This window comes from Cervus elaphus, chromosome 11 (genome assembly GCF_910594005.1).
Source record: "Cervus elaphus chromosome 11, mCerEla1.1, whole genome shotgun sequence".
In the NCBI taxonomy this organism is placed as follows: Eukaryota; Metazoa; Chordata; class Mammalia; order Artiodactyla; family Cervidae; genus Cervus; species Cervus elaphus.
In genome coordinates, this window is record NC_057825.1 from 98,020,014 (window position 1) to 98,035,088 (window position 15,075).

At 41.7% G+C, this 15,075-nt stretch overlaps 1 protein-coding gene across 2 annotated transcripts in view; it reads right to left on the reverse strand.

The window, feature by feature from the left end:
- Positions 1–15,075, reverse strand: part of EIF5B (eukaryotic translation initiation factor 5B) — a 75,346-nt gene that overhangs the window by 2,045 nt on the left and 58,226 nt on the right. For both annotated transcript variants that reach the window (XM_043918610.1, XM_043918609.1), the window contains exons 13-23: positions 14,765–14,832; positions 14,059–14,200; positions 6,062–6,193; positions 5,460–5,642; positions 5,142–5,303; positions 4,496–4,627; positions 2,949–3,080; positions 2,766–2,842; positions 2,488–2,652; positions 1,583–1,721; positions 298–459 (exon numbers count right to left, since the gene is read on the reverse strand). In XM_043918610.1, coding sequence (XP_043774545.1) covers positions 298–459; positions 1,583–1,721; positions 2,488–2,652; positions 2,766–2,842; positions 2,949–3,080; positions 4,496–4,627; positions 5,142–5,303; positions 5,460–5,642; positions 6,062–6,193; positions 14,059–14,200; positions 14,765–14,832 — 1,494 coding nt within the window. The remainder of the gene's footprint in view (positions 1–297; positions 460–1,582; positions 1,722–2,487; positions 2,653–2,765; positions 2,843–2,948; positions 3,081–4,495; positions 4,628–5,141; positions 5,304–5,459; positions 5,643–6,061; positions 6,194–14,058; positions 14,201–14,764; positions 14,833–15,075) is intronic.

Genomic DNA, 15,075 nt, shown 5'->3' on the forward strand with positions numbered 1-15,075 from the left:
CCCGAGGCAGACAGTAAACAAAACCACGTCCCGACGAGTGCCAGTTGCTGTCGTCACCAAGAAAGCTCAGGCGGAACTTAACCAAGGCAGAGGCCCAGTGCCCCCCACTCTGCTCGGCAAGGCAGGCAGAGGGAACCCAACCTAGATGTTCGAGCAGGTGCTCTGAGGCGGCTGGACACCAGCCAAGCCTTAATGAAGAATCCAGTCCCTTCAGGTTCTAAACATCCGCCCTCCGCTCCCGAGTAAAATCGGAAGAGCTGACAGCCCCCTCCCTTAACTGCTGAGTGAGCGGCTTACCTTACTGACGAGAATGTCTGTAGCTTCAAAATGGCGTCCGTACATTTTGGGAGATTCACCAGGGATGGGTTCTATTTTGACACAGACTTCTTGTCCTTTTTTCGCAACATCCACTTGTTTATGGTTTACTTCAATACTTGTTACTATTCCAATGTCAACAAACTGTAAAGAACAGAAACTGCAGTGTGAGCGGAGGCACTGAGTTGTCTCTACCCTGCCCTCTGCGTGACAGCTGCCGGAGGAGGGGGGACAGAAACAAGCCTGGGGTGAGGGGCAGGAGCCCACGTGGGGCGAGCGCTGAGCCAGCTGCCCTCAGCCACAGCACCACTCTGCTGCCTGGGTCCCTACCCAGGAAAACACGAGTGAAAACGGAGTCTAGTCTGGCTAAAGCCACACCAGGGGCCCCTGCTGCCAGGAAGTGTCCAGCTCAGCCCACTGAGACGGTGCAGGAGCGATGACCCCGAGGAGCAGCCGAGTCACGGTGCGCAGAGGACGGCAGGGCCCCCGGCCTCCTGGGGCACCTTCGTGCACCAGCAAGGGGGAGAAGGCTCCAAGTGCCACGGGCAAGCACACGAGGACCAAACACCAGATAACTGGGGTACCAAGGGAGACAAACCCCTTTGTACAAGATGCCTGAAGCAAAGTCCAGGGTGGGGAGAAGGCATAACCACTGCCCAGGGGAGGACAGTGAGTGCTAAGTGGGGCAAACCTGTCCCCGACGGAGATGCTGAGTGGCCTTCCCAGTCACTGTAACCTGCACCCAGTCACATGGGAACCACCAGACAAATCCAGGCTGAGGAGCCCTCTGTGAAACTGCTGGTCTGGACTCTTCAGGAAGGATGGTGGGCTGTTCCTGATTGAGATCGAAGCACTAATAACCAGACCCCGAACATTTGGACGGAGCCCTGGGCCGGATCAGCAAACAACATGACCGAAGACATTTTGGGCACTATTGGTGAAGTATGAATGAGAACTGTGAATTACAGGGTTTTACTCAATGTTACTTTTCCTTAGGTATGACGCTAATCCAGAGGAAAGATGAATGAGTGTTCATTAGTCTAGTCTGAATTTTCTCCCAGACTCAGAAGTATCAAGGTTGATAATTCTGCAGCTTTCATTACTTCAAGCACTGACACCAGGAGCCGAGAATCGACACTGATAAGGAACTGGCACCGAGGAATAACGTACAGTGAGGAGCAGGCTCTGCTGGGCTTTCTGTCTTCACTCCTGAACTACCAGGACTGCTTTAAGAGAAGACTTAGTTCTAAGTACACCCAGAACTTACATTTTTGCTGGGCACGCACATGGGTGTCCCCTGCTTCACTTGCCCTGCTTCCACAGTCACGCCCATCACTATCGGATCCCGAGAATTGAAGATAAACTGAGGGAGGATCTTTATCTTGCAGGGGAATACTGCTATGTGCCTACAAGAATAAAACCCAAGAATTTTTGAGCTTACAGAATCACTTAAGATGCATGAAAAAGCAAGCACAGGTGACTATGGGACGTCCCCTCCCCTCAGGGGAGGGCAGCAGGTAGGCTGGCCCCCACTCAGGCCCTGCTGGCCAGCCCCACCCACGTCCCGCCTGGACTATGCGGACTGCCCGCTTCTCTGCACGTGCTTCCCGCCGCTCTCCCCGAGGTCACCGGTGCCTCCACCCCAGCACTCATCCTGATGGCCAGGGCTGTTCTCACCCCGCCGCCCCCTCCCCAGCCACACTGTCAACCTCAGCTCTCCCGAGGCCCTTCCTTGCTTTACCCTGCTTCTCCCAGCTTCTCCCGTGTTCTCTGCTCGTCTTCGCCCTGAGCTCCAAGAGAAGGGACCTGCCAGGGTCGCCCTTGGAGCTTTGCTGGAGGAGTGGGGCTCCTTTACTTTCTAATTCCCCACTCACACTGGTCCACGTGACCCCAGATGAGGACCCCCAGCAAGATGCATCCCCAGCCCGTTAATGCAACCTAGGTCTGCCGACTGGAAAACCAAACACTAAACAGAAATGTTAGAGAGAGCGTGGGTTCACACACTGTGCGTCTCAGGTGGGCCTGATCTGTGGTAACACATCTCCGCAGGATGCAGCCTCCAGGAGATCAAGTGCCATGCTTCTGTTGCCCACACATAGCTGTCTGGTACTGTAGACAGTCACGTCATCAGCTGTTAGCACAGATCCAAAGTAGGTACAATTACCAACTTACTTAAATTCTTCCTGTTTCTGTTTCTTGTAGTCTTGTCTGTATTTTGTAAAGGCATCAAATAAATGATAAATAATTTCTGCACTAAAAATTCTAACTCCTAAACTATCAGCCATTTCTTGTGCATCCCGTTCAATTCTCACATCGAAGGCCAAAATCACTGCATACCTGCAAGGTTAAAACACATCAAGGATTACTTGATGAAATACAGACCGTGTCTTAACAGTCCTACTCAATCAAACAGGCAGCATGCAAGCCTTCAGCGCAGAGAAGTGACTTACTGAGGGTCGTGTTCCAACATCACTGAAGCCTTCATGACATCTTTTTTGTGGACAGGCCCAATGTTGATCCCTGCATACTGTAAAAAGGGGGTTTCCCAGTTCAGATGCCTATGTTAGGTGATGGGACAGCCCCCCCAGACAGCGCCTCCCACTGAGTCCTGGGGAGTCAGCCCCACGACTTACGGGCACTTCTGATGTCTTCAGAAATTCAAGGAGAGCTTCCAGAGATCCCAGTGTCGAGGCCTGGACGTAGACGCCTTTCTCTTCTAACTTGATAGCATTCAGTGTCTGCTTTAACTCGTGGATTAGCTCATCCTTGAGAATAAATGACATTTGACAAGGTTATAAATAAGCCACTATCTCAGCAGCCTAGAATTAAACTGTTTCTCTTTTTGATTAAGTGTTCATCTGAAAATATGAACCCAAGGCTGAATGCGGGCAAGGCATGGTAAACTTGTGCGGGAAGGGAAGAAGAGATGTGGGTGCAGACCTGGGCTGTTAGGCTGACTAATGTTGGGACGTGTGAAACCTCTGCACCACCCTGGCAGAGTAGATATAAAGCAGATGGATGAAAGGAATGACATAATAATCTTCTGGAAGATAAAAGTACTGATGTAATGTGGTAAGGAGTCCTGAGCCCAGCGGGTTTGATGGTCAAACCCCCTCATCTCAACCGTCCTTTATTTCATCACTGTTCCTTAGAAGGTGAAGAGATTCTGACCAGAGGTCAGTAAAACCACCCTGTCGTTGTCACGCAAGCCCCGTCCATGGCCTCCCGGAGACTGGCGAGAGGGACGCCCTGTCCTCACTGGCCCTGAAGTGGCCGACTCCCTGAGCACAGTGCCTGGGTGCTGCCTCAAGGACAGCGGCCCCAGCACACGGGAGCCCTGTGCGGGCAACAGGGGTGTTTCTCTTCACGAGAGAACAGTCATGTCTCAGCATTTGCTTCTGTGAAGCTCCGCTGGGCTCAGGTGCGCCACCTGGCAGACGGGCTTTAAAAGGACCTCTAGAACCCAGTAAGAGATCCGTTAGTTCTGTCTCTATGACTGAGTCAAAGTGGCTCGGTCGTGTCCGATCTTTGCGACCCCACGGACTGTAGCCCGCCAGGCTCCTCTGTCGATAGAATTCTCTAGGCCAGAATAGTCGAGTGGGTTGTCATTCCCTTCTCCAGGGGATCTTCCCAACCCAGGGATTGAACCCAGGTCTCCTCCATTGCAGGCAGATTCTTTACCATCTGAGCCATCAGGGAAGCCCAGTCTATATAACTGAGTATCTTAAAAAAAATAAACACGAATGGAGAACTTCCAGTTCCCCCAGAACTTCCATCCCCCCAATGGGGGATGTGGACCATTTTTAAAATCTGTACTGAATTTGTTACAACACTGTTTCTGGTTTATGTTTGGTTTTTTGGCCATTGAGGCATGTGGGACCTTAGTCCCCCAACCAGGGATTGAACCTGCAGCAAAGTCTTCACCACTGGACCACCAGGAAAGTCCCTGGTTCATTTCTTAAATAAAATGTCCTAACTTTAATGTATATAAATGATCATTTATGCCAATTTGTGATTATACGAACGGAAGTAATTCTAAACCATCAACCATTTGTTAAGAGGCCCAGATAAGTCTCCACAAAGACAAAGGTGCCTATTTTATTCTTCATTCTCAGCATGTGCCCTCCTCACACAATATACAACACAAAACATCACTGGAGGAAGAAATAAATGAACTTACTTTAAGAACTGGGATTTCATCTTCTTTATAAGCCACAAGGAGGGGTAAACCAGCCAATGTTTTTTCCAGGTCCTTTCCAAGAATCTTTACCCCCTGAGCTGCTTCTACCTCTTTATGCTTCTCATATTGGTTCTACAGAGATCAAAACAGTTGTTACTATATTTACATGAAAGGTGGCTAGCAGGGGACAAGGATACTGTCATGATGATACTGTCATGACTTTGGGACAGGAAGAGTTTGCTAAAGTACATGCAAAAAGAAATAAATACAAATCAAAGACTGATAAAGTCAACATTAAAGCTAAGTAACGTTGATTCCAAAGATACCACAGAATGAGTAAACAAACGAGTCACAGCAGAAAATGCCACAATACTTACTGCTAATTACTTATCTAGTTAATGCTAGTAACTAGATAGCTATGTGGAACCAAAACAACATGCTTGTGAGTTTTATGAGGAACTCTGCTGTTAAGTAAGAACTTTCTCAAATCTCTAATAGAAGGTCCTTTCTGTATGAAGACACCTGGAATTTAACCAGTGAGGGGTGCGTGTGTGTATTAAAGTAGGTGGCTCTCAAAGGGAGGAACAACCCCAGCAGAACTTCTCTGTGCAAGTCCTGTGTGCCGATGCTCACCACCCTGACTCACCTTCACTCTTAACTCCTTCATGGGGGGAGGTAACAGGAGGCCTCGGATCTGTGTGACGATAGGCCCTTCTACTCCGGGAACAATAATCGTGTCTCCTTCCTTCAGACGCCCGTTGATCAGTATTACATCAATAGTCGTGCCCATTCCCGGGAGAGCCTTAACCTAAGAGACGTTGTTGTAAATGGGGTGAAACACAGGCTACAATGAACCACATTGATTAAATCAAGAGCAGTCCACGGCCCCACCTGAAAACCCCTGCTGGGGGCGGGGGGGGGGGGGGGTGCGGCGGGGTGGATTAAACTGAATAGCTGGCATTACCTCCATCACCTGGGCTCTCAGCTCCTCACACTGGGCAAGTCTCTTACTCAACATGGTCTGAGTCAACTCGACAAGAAGGCAGATCAGACTTCCCATGCCATCTCCAGTATGTGCAGAGGTAGGTACCAAGGACACAAAAGTGCGGGGATCCTTATTCTCATAAAACAAAGCTGCATTCAGCCCCTAAACATAAAAGCAAAGTCACTGGTACAGGCCAAGCTGGGGAGGAAGGTCTCCAGAACAGAAACCACTAGCTGGAAGCTGGATGAACAATGGCTCTTCGTTCTGAAAACTCCTCACCAACACCTGGATCACATGAACCCTGGAGGTATTAATCATCGTACAGAAAAGCAGCTTCTTTCCAATCAGCTTGGTTTTTAACATTTATTTAAATGTTAAAAATTCAGACTGCAAAGAGAGGTCTTTGAAATAAAGAATTTAAAAGGAGACTGGAGAAGAGAAGAGAATGAAAAATGCTAAATGCCATTCATAGGGAAACAGAACCAGTATCAATCAAAGTACTGGCCTGATTATAAAGACAGGGCAAAAGAAGAAAAAATCTCCAATGATGTGCTCTCTTGTAAAGAAGGGAACTTTCTGACCTGCTGTGCAAACTCCACAATGATCGCCTTGGCCCGCTCCTCGAATTCATCTCTGGTGTTCTTCTTCTGCTTCTTCAGAGTAGCAGCCACGTCAGAGTCAGGGCTCTTTTTCCAATCATACAACCTATCAATCTAGAACATTTTTTTATGTAAGAAGCATTTCTAAAGCACTCACAAAGCTCAGCAAGTTAATAACTAAGGTTAATGTAAAAGCTCCAGGAAATCCAAATGTGTATCACACACATGTGGAAGAGTGTGTACTACTCAGACATTTCATGGAACCAAAAGTCCCAATCATGTGCTTAGCTGCACCCCCTCTTAATGAGAAACTGAAGTACCACACTGCCCTGGCTTCCAACCAGTTCATGAGAGGCTGCCATTTATTCCAAAATATCCTAGGAACATTAACATATGCTGGAATTCCAAAATGGTTAAGTAGCTGACAGAAAAAAGGATTAATTACAGCCAAGTACATCACCAGGAAAATGACATATGAAAAACATGGAAAATAGACAATAATTATTTCCTACCTCAGAGAACACCCCACCATTACCTGTTTTATTGCTCAAATTAGGGTTAAATCTGTTTAATAATCTATGTTCTCTCACTTTTCAAGAGTGATAAATGGGTATAAAGAGGAAGATTATTTAACAGTAAAAACAAAAAAACCATCATATGTTGGCTCAGTCTAGGATGATAATACAAAGTAGCAGACCAATCTGAATGTTAACAAGAAGGAAAATCAGTAGAAACAGACCCAGAAATGACAACGATGAAATATAATTAGCATCACCTCTGAGCCACCAGGAAAGCCCCCCATCTAACATCCAAGGGCCTTAAAACAGTTATTATAAATATACTCAAAGACTTTAAAGGAAACCCGTAGAGCTAAAAAGTGTATATATACATATATAAAATCTGAACTAAAAAGAAAAAAAAAAATCCCTGATTGAACTGAAGCAGGTGACACAATGCCAAAGATCAGCAAATAAGATATAGCAAATAAAAACTACCCCAACTGAGGCACATAGAAAAAAATCATGGAGAAAAAGAAAACTTCAGTAACTTCTATAAAACAATATTAACAGAAATAACTCAGGGTCTAGAAAACCTCTAGAATTCTATCAAACACTTAAAGAATAAGAGAAGAGAGCAGAAAAATAACTGCACAAATAATGACCAAGAACCTTCTAAGGAAATCAAACTGACTGAAGGATAAAGAAACTATTACATAATCTCACTGACAAAATTCTTAAAAAGCCTTTTTAAAAGCAATCCCAATAATGACAGCTTCAGACTTTTTTTAAAAATTTGAAAATTTATTCATTAATGTATATTTTTATGTAAATTAATAAATCATAATTTCATTTCCCCAAAAAAAAAAAGCAATCCAAAAAATCCCACATTACACACTGCGGAACAAAGAATGAGTAGAGATAAAAGCCAGAAAGTGATGATGATGAAGGGCAAAAAAAATTTTTTAACCTAGAATTCTGTATCAAAACTATTTGTAAAATATTTTTACCTGTGATAATAAAAACACAGTACGTCTAAGCAATGTTTTTAACAGTGCTAATAAGCATATCTTTAAAGGCTTGTGTTAGAAAAGAAAAAAATATCTGAAAGCTTCCATTTTAAGAAGCCAGAAAAAGAACAATGAATACAAATGTAAGCAGAAAGAAAAAAAAAAATGATAAAAATTACCTACCCCTGAAATCAATGAAATACAAAACAGACAAACAGTACAGAATATCAATAAAACCAAAAGCTGGTTCTCTGAAAGACACAGATTTCTATACTAACAAAAGGAAAGTAAAAAAATAAATAAACTCAGCTTACTTAAACTCCATGCTGATGTGACTTTAGTAGTGAATGCTATCAAATACCTAAAGAATAATATTTCTATACAAACCCTTTTAGAAAACAGAGGAGGAAATACTTCTCATCTTATAAGGTTATTATTCTGAAAACCAGACAAAAGATATTAGAAGAAAACTATACATGAAAATCACTCACAGACAGACACAAAAATCTTCCCACATAAAAAAGTTAGCAAATCAAATCCAGCAAAACATAAAAAATATACTATGACCAAATGGGTGTTGTTCAAGTAATGAAAAAGTTGGTTTAATGTTTTAAAAAGGCAATGGTAAAGAACAAATGGTGCTGGACCAACTGGATGTCCACAGGCAAAACACTGAAGAGACACACAAATCTCACACCCTTCACAAAAACGTTAGCTCAGAAGGGATCATCTAAATGTAGAACACCGAACTCTAAAACTCTTTAAACAGGAGAAAACCCAGATGACCTTGGCCATGGTGATGACTAGATACAACACCAAAGGCATGATCCATGAAAAACAGAACTGATAATCTAGACTTAATTAAAAACTTTTGTTCTGTGAAACAGAGTCAAGACAGTGAGATAACAAAGAACAGACTAGAAGAGAATATTGGCAAAATACATGTGGATGAAGGAACAATATCTAAAATATACAAATAACGTTTAAAATTCAACCGTAAGTAAACAAAGAATCCAATTTTTAAAATGGGCCAAAATGCTTAACAAACACTTCACCAAAAAAGACACACAGATGGCAAACAGGTACATGAAGAGATGTCATCTTACGTCACCAGTGAAATACGAATTGAAACAAGACACTACTACACACCTACTGGGCGTCCCTGGTGTCTCAGCTGTAAAGATCCGCCTGCAGTGCAGGGGAACCCGGCTTGATCCCTGGGTGGGGAGATCCCCTGTGGAGGGCACGGCAACCCACTCCAGTATTCTTGCCTGGACAATCCCATGGACAGAGGAACCTAGTGGGCTACAATCCATGGGGTCACAAAGACTTGGACACGACTAAGCACAGCACACACCCATTAGAATGGCCAATTTCAAAACACAACACCAAAGGCTGGTGAGGATGAGGAGTGATGGGAACTCTCCTCCACTGCTGGTGGAAATACAACATGCTACAGATACTCTGGAAGACAGTTAGGCAGCTTCCTACAAAAACTAAACACTCTGACCAAACAGCCTAGCCATCACACTCCACTGTTATTTACCCAAGAGTTGAAAACTTATGCCCACACAAAATGGCTACAGCAGCTTTATTCCTAATTATCAAAACTGAGATGTCCTTCAGCGGGTAAATGGATAAATAAACTATGGGTCATCTAGACAATGGGATATCATTCAGTGCTAAAAAGAAAAGAACTATACCAAGTCATGGAAAAAGGACATGGAAGAAACTTTTAACACATTACTAACGGAGAGAAGATAATCTGAAAAGACTACATACATACTATAGAATTCCAACCATATGACTACTCTGGAAAGGGCAAAACCAGGAAGACAGTAAGATCAGTGGTTGACAAGGGGTGGGAGGCAGAGGGACGAACAGGTGGAGCACAGAGGATATCCAGGGCAGTGAAAACAATGTATGATTCTATACTGGTGGGTACACGACACACCTGTGCAAACCCAGAGCGCGCACCGTAACAAGAGTAAATTTTAAGGTAAACTATGGACTCTTGAGTGTGTCAGCGCAGGTTCATCAGTTGCAACAAAGGTAGCACTTAGGTGGGGTGTGTTGATCATGGGAACAACTATGGGAAAAGCTATGCGTGTGTGGGGGCAGGGAGTGTATCAGAAATCTCTACTTTCCCCTCAGTTTTGCTGTGAACTTAAAACTGTTCTAAAAAATTAAGACTTATTTTAAAAATAGCAATAAGCTTCTCACACCCTCAAAAAACATGGATGAATTCACAGAACCATAATGTTAAATGTAAAAAGCCAGACACAAAAGACTGTATTTTGTCAAATTTGACTTACATGAAATTGAAGAACAGGCAAAACTAATCAATGGACATAGAATTTGGGACAGTGATTGCTATAAGGGGCTGGGAATTAGACTAGAGTGGAGCACGCTAGTACTTTTGAGGTGATGGAAAGTTTTATGTCTTAATTTGGGCTATTTAACAAAGATGTGGGCTTCCCTGGTGGTTCAGGGGTAAAGAACTCACATGCCAATGCAAGAGACCTGGGTTCAATCCCTGAGCTGGGAAGAAGCCTGGAGAAGGGAATGGGCACCCACTCCAGTATTCTGGCCTGGAGAATCCCATGGACAGAGGAGCCTGGCAGGCTACAGTCCATGGGGTTGCAAAGAGCTGGACAAAACTTAGTGACTAAAGAAAAACAGATAAGTATCTATGAATACATTTATCAAAACTCAATTTCACACTGTATATAAATTTTACCTCAATCCTCCCTGGTGGCCCAATGAAGAAACCTCCTGCTATACAGGAGACCGGAGTTTGATCCCTGGGTTGGAAAGATCCCCTGGAGAAGGGAATGGCAACCCACTCTAGTATTCTTGCCTGGGAAATTCCATGGACAGAGGAGCCTAGCGGGCTATAGTCCATGGTGTTGAAAAGGTCAGACACAACTGAACGACTAACACTTTAAAAATAAGGAAAAAGCAAATTTATAGAAAGAATAAAAATACTTATGTCGCAGCTTTTCCACTTGATAATAATTAACCTATTTTGAACCTTACTCTGATCAAATACTAGTCTTAAGACCTGACATATTTTATCACCTCTAATTCTTACAAAAATTCAATAATGCTCTATTCTGCAGGCAAAAAGAGGCTAATTAAGGCCATTTTTCTAAGTCTGAAGTGGTAAAGCCAGGATAAGAACCTAGGATTCAAACCCTGGACGCCAAGCTCTTAACCATTGTCCCTCTCTGCTAACTCCGAGCTCTCAGGATGCTGCTTCTCCAGAAACAACAAAACAACAAAACACAGTCAGTTGACTAAGGTGGTGCCTACAGCAGAAGAGCAGGCTGAGGTCAAGATTGTCAGTTTTTCTAGGAAAGTTCTAGGAGTAAGGAGCAAATAGAGATTTCCAGGACACAACAAGACCAGAGTCACTGTGCTTGCTTAATTCAGATTTGCCCACCAATGGCCAAACCACGTTCTGGTGAGAAGTCAAAAGCACAGGCTTGTACGGTCTGGGAGAAAACTCCTAAGGGAGGACCTGCCTGCATTTGAACAAAGCAACATTCGAATGACCTTAATAAATTAAGGAAATTGGATTAAACACAGTTAAACTCCTAGAAGGAAAAAAACTAACAAAATGAAGTGGAAGGAAATGGTCTATCAGGTTTGCATATTATACAGTAAAAGACATGGAAACTATTGTAAGTTCAAACTGAACTAAGCAACCCACAAAACAGTCTTTCTCCAAAATTAGCACAGTGGTTGGAATATATGGTAAGAGTTGGGTATGCAGCAGGCACTCACTAAATTCTTATTGTTACTATTTAACAGGATTTATGACTTAGAAAAGATACAAAACAACTCCATCTTACAACTGGTACTGACCAGAGCTTAATGAGAATCTTTTTATCTCTTCTAAAAAAGTGATGAACTTAGAATTCAGTTTCCAAAGGTCACCTAGTGAGGCTGCGTCTGTGAAGAAGGCTTAGTGGTCAGTCTCCTCCAGCTCTGTCCAAACCCAGAGAATATAACACTACCAAGAGTGAACCATGAATTTTGAGCGATAATGATGTGTCAGCGGAGGCTCATCAGTTGTAACAAAAGGTATCTCTTCCGTGCAGGATGTCAATAATGGGGAAGGCTTTGCATGTGTGAAGACAGGGGTACTTTCCCCTCAATTTTGCTATGAATCTAAAAGTGCTCTAAAAATAATAAAGTTTTAATAACAAGAAGTAAGTCAAGTCCCCCAATCTCCACATCAACAGGAATTCTCACTGTTACTGAATAAAGGAGAAAAGCCACATGATCATATCAAGAGACAGAGAATGGGCATCTGACAAAAATCAACAACCATCTCAAGACAAACAAAAAACAATACTAAGTAACCTAGGAATAGAAGGGAATGTCCTTTTTACCTCATGGTAAAAAATGGAAAACTTTCCCCTAAGATGGAGAAGAAACAAGGATGTCTGTCATCACTTTTATTCAGCAATATTCTAGACGATCCAGTTAGTGCAATAAAGAAGAAAAAAATTTATAAAGGATACAGATAAGGGAAAAAGTATAAAAGTTTTCATCAGCAGATTACATAATCATGTATTGACTTGACCAAAAAGTTCATTTGGGTTTTCCCCAAACCTGGAAAACCTGAATGAACTTTTTGGCAAACTATAGAAAATTCCACATGAACTACAAAAGAAGCCCCTAGGCCTAATCTATTGAATTTAAAAGGTCACAGGATAAAGGTCAATATATAAAAATCAACTGTGTTTTTATTTAAAACTGATGATCAGAAATCCAAACAGCTATTTACAGTAACACCAAAAGCATGAAATATTAGGGAAAATCTAGTAAAATATGACCAACACACGGACCATAAAAAACTATAGCATACTGTCGAGAGAAAGTAACTGGAGAGACAGACACCGTGTTCACTGACTGGAAGACTCAACTTTGCTAAAATGTCCATTCTCCCAGAATTTACCTACAAATACAACCCCAATAAAAATCCCAGAAGGTTTTTTGCAGAAAATAACAAGCTGATTCTAAACTTTATATGGAAATTCAAGGACCCTGAAATAACCAAAACAAATCTGAGAAATAAGAAGTTGAAGCACTTAACCACCATCTGCTTTCATGACATCACTATGAAACTACAATCATCAAGACCGGGAAGCAGTGGCGTAAGGAGGGACACAGAGGTCAGTGGAAGAGAAGAGAAATACTAAGAACGAACGTGTACCTGGTCAGTTTTAACAAAGATTGCAAAGTAATTCAATGGGGGAAGAATAACCCTGTCACAAGGGGATTTTGAGGTGGATATACATTTTGAAAAAAGTGAACTTTGATTTCTACTTTATACCATGCAAAATTAAAATCACAGATCTAAATGCTAAGTATCTAGCAACACTGGAAAAAAATTTTCATGAACTTGGGGTGGGAAAAGGTTACTGTATAGAATACAAACAACAAATTATAAAAAAATTTCTCATAAATCAATTTTGCTAAAACTACAAATTTCTTCTCTTCAAAAAACATCATTAAAAAAAAACCTCTTAAGTCTGACTATAAGAATATATCTGCAACACACACAACTGACAAAGGACTTCTATCAACGATAAAAAGAACTCTTAAAACTGAGCAAGATGACAATCTAATAAAAAATAAGCAAAGGATTTTGAATAGATACTTGAGAAATCAAGTAAGTATACAAAAAGATGTTTGATGCCATTAGTCATCATGGAAATGCAAACAGAAACGGTACACTTTGGCACTACACACTTATCAGAGTGGCAGCAGGCAGGGGTTTAGTGTTGGCAAGAATGTATAGAAATAAACTCTTCTTAACTGTTGGCTAAAAAATGTAAATTGGTACCATTTCTTTGGGAAAATGTGTCATTTTATCATAAGGCTGAATATATACCTACCATATGACCCAGAAATTCTATTCCTAAATATTTACAACAAGTAAAGGAAAATAAATGTCTACACAAAGACTTGTGTAAAAATGTTCATAGCTGCTTCATTAATAACCTAAAACTATAATCAATCCAAGAATCCTTCAACAGATGCATGGATGAAGTATGGTGAAGACGTTATTAACCAGGTAATAAAATCTTACTGAACAATAAAAAGAACAATCTATGGCCTATGTAGCAACATGGATAAAGAGGTCACACACTGTGTAGTTCCATTAACATGAAACTATAAACCAGACGAAACTAGTCTATGGTGGCAGAAAGAAGGCTGGTGTTCAGGGGTGTAGAAGGGGCGCACTGACTTAAAAGAACATGAGGGAACATTCTGGGAATATGGACGTTAAGTCTATATTCTAAATGATGGCGGCTGTATGTGTGTGTAATTTTGTCCACATACACTGAACTGTACACTTAACATGAGTGTGTTTTCTTATATGAAAGTTATGTTATTTTAACCATAAAAAAATAAGCACATTTTCACGACTTAATTTTTCAGGAGAGGAGCTTACCTTATTGAGGGCAACAATGAAGGGACATTTTTTAGATTTCAAAAGGTTGATAGATTCAATTGTCTGGGGCTCCAAACCATGCATAATATCAACAACTAAAATGGCAATGTCACAAAGAGAACTTCCTCTGTTTCTCAAATTACTGTTGGAAAAGGACACATAAATAGAAATCTTGAAATTAAATACTTTTACTCAAAGAAACTTAAAATTTTCACTTATTTGTAAAACCTACACAAAAAGAACAAAATGAAGCACATGCATTAAATTCAAGTGGCATTAGCCCTTAACTTGCGAAATGCTTATCTGACAGTGAACTGACATCAGTTGCAATGACTTAGTTTCAGAAATTACTCCATTATTTCTGCCAGTTTAACTGACCAAGTTTTTTGCACTAAGGAACATGGTCAAGAGGCAACAGAATAAAACTCCACCTGTAACAGGTTTCATAGGAGATAGACCAGGCATGTACTAGGATTTGCTCTTTCAAAATGGAAAAGACTTCTCTCTACAAAAAACAAGTACCCAAATAAAGTGCTACTAACAAGCCAGTGACGCACTGACTTGTGAGGGCTGGTGTTACAGGGACCACAGAATCAAATTAGTACACAAAGATTAATGACTAGTCAGAAGTCCTCACTCACTGAATTTTGAGACTTAATGGTTTCAAGCAGTGTGCCTGCTGACAAAAGACACAAATCACTCTTACCTGAAAGACTCATGCCCCGGAGTGTCAATAATCAGCATTCCTGGAATCCGTACATTCTCTCGATCAAACTAGAAAAAGTAGGAAAAGTGGAGAGCTTACTTAACACACAGAACCAAAACAACAAAAGCATCTTTACAAGACAATTATTCTGCCAGGAACTTCAAAATAACAGCACTTCCTTTTCCAAATGAACTGCTTTAAAATAGTGAGTCAACCAGCAAAGCACAACTGTTAACATTTTCATTAATATTAAAAGGAGTTTTGCAGGAAAAAAAGTGAAATGAGAAAAAGTCCCCTTGTTAAGTTAACTT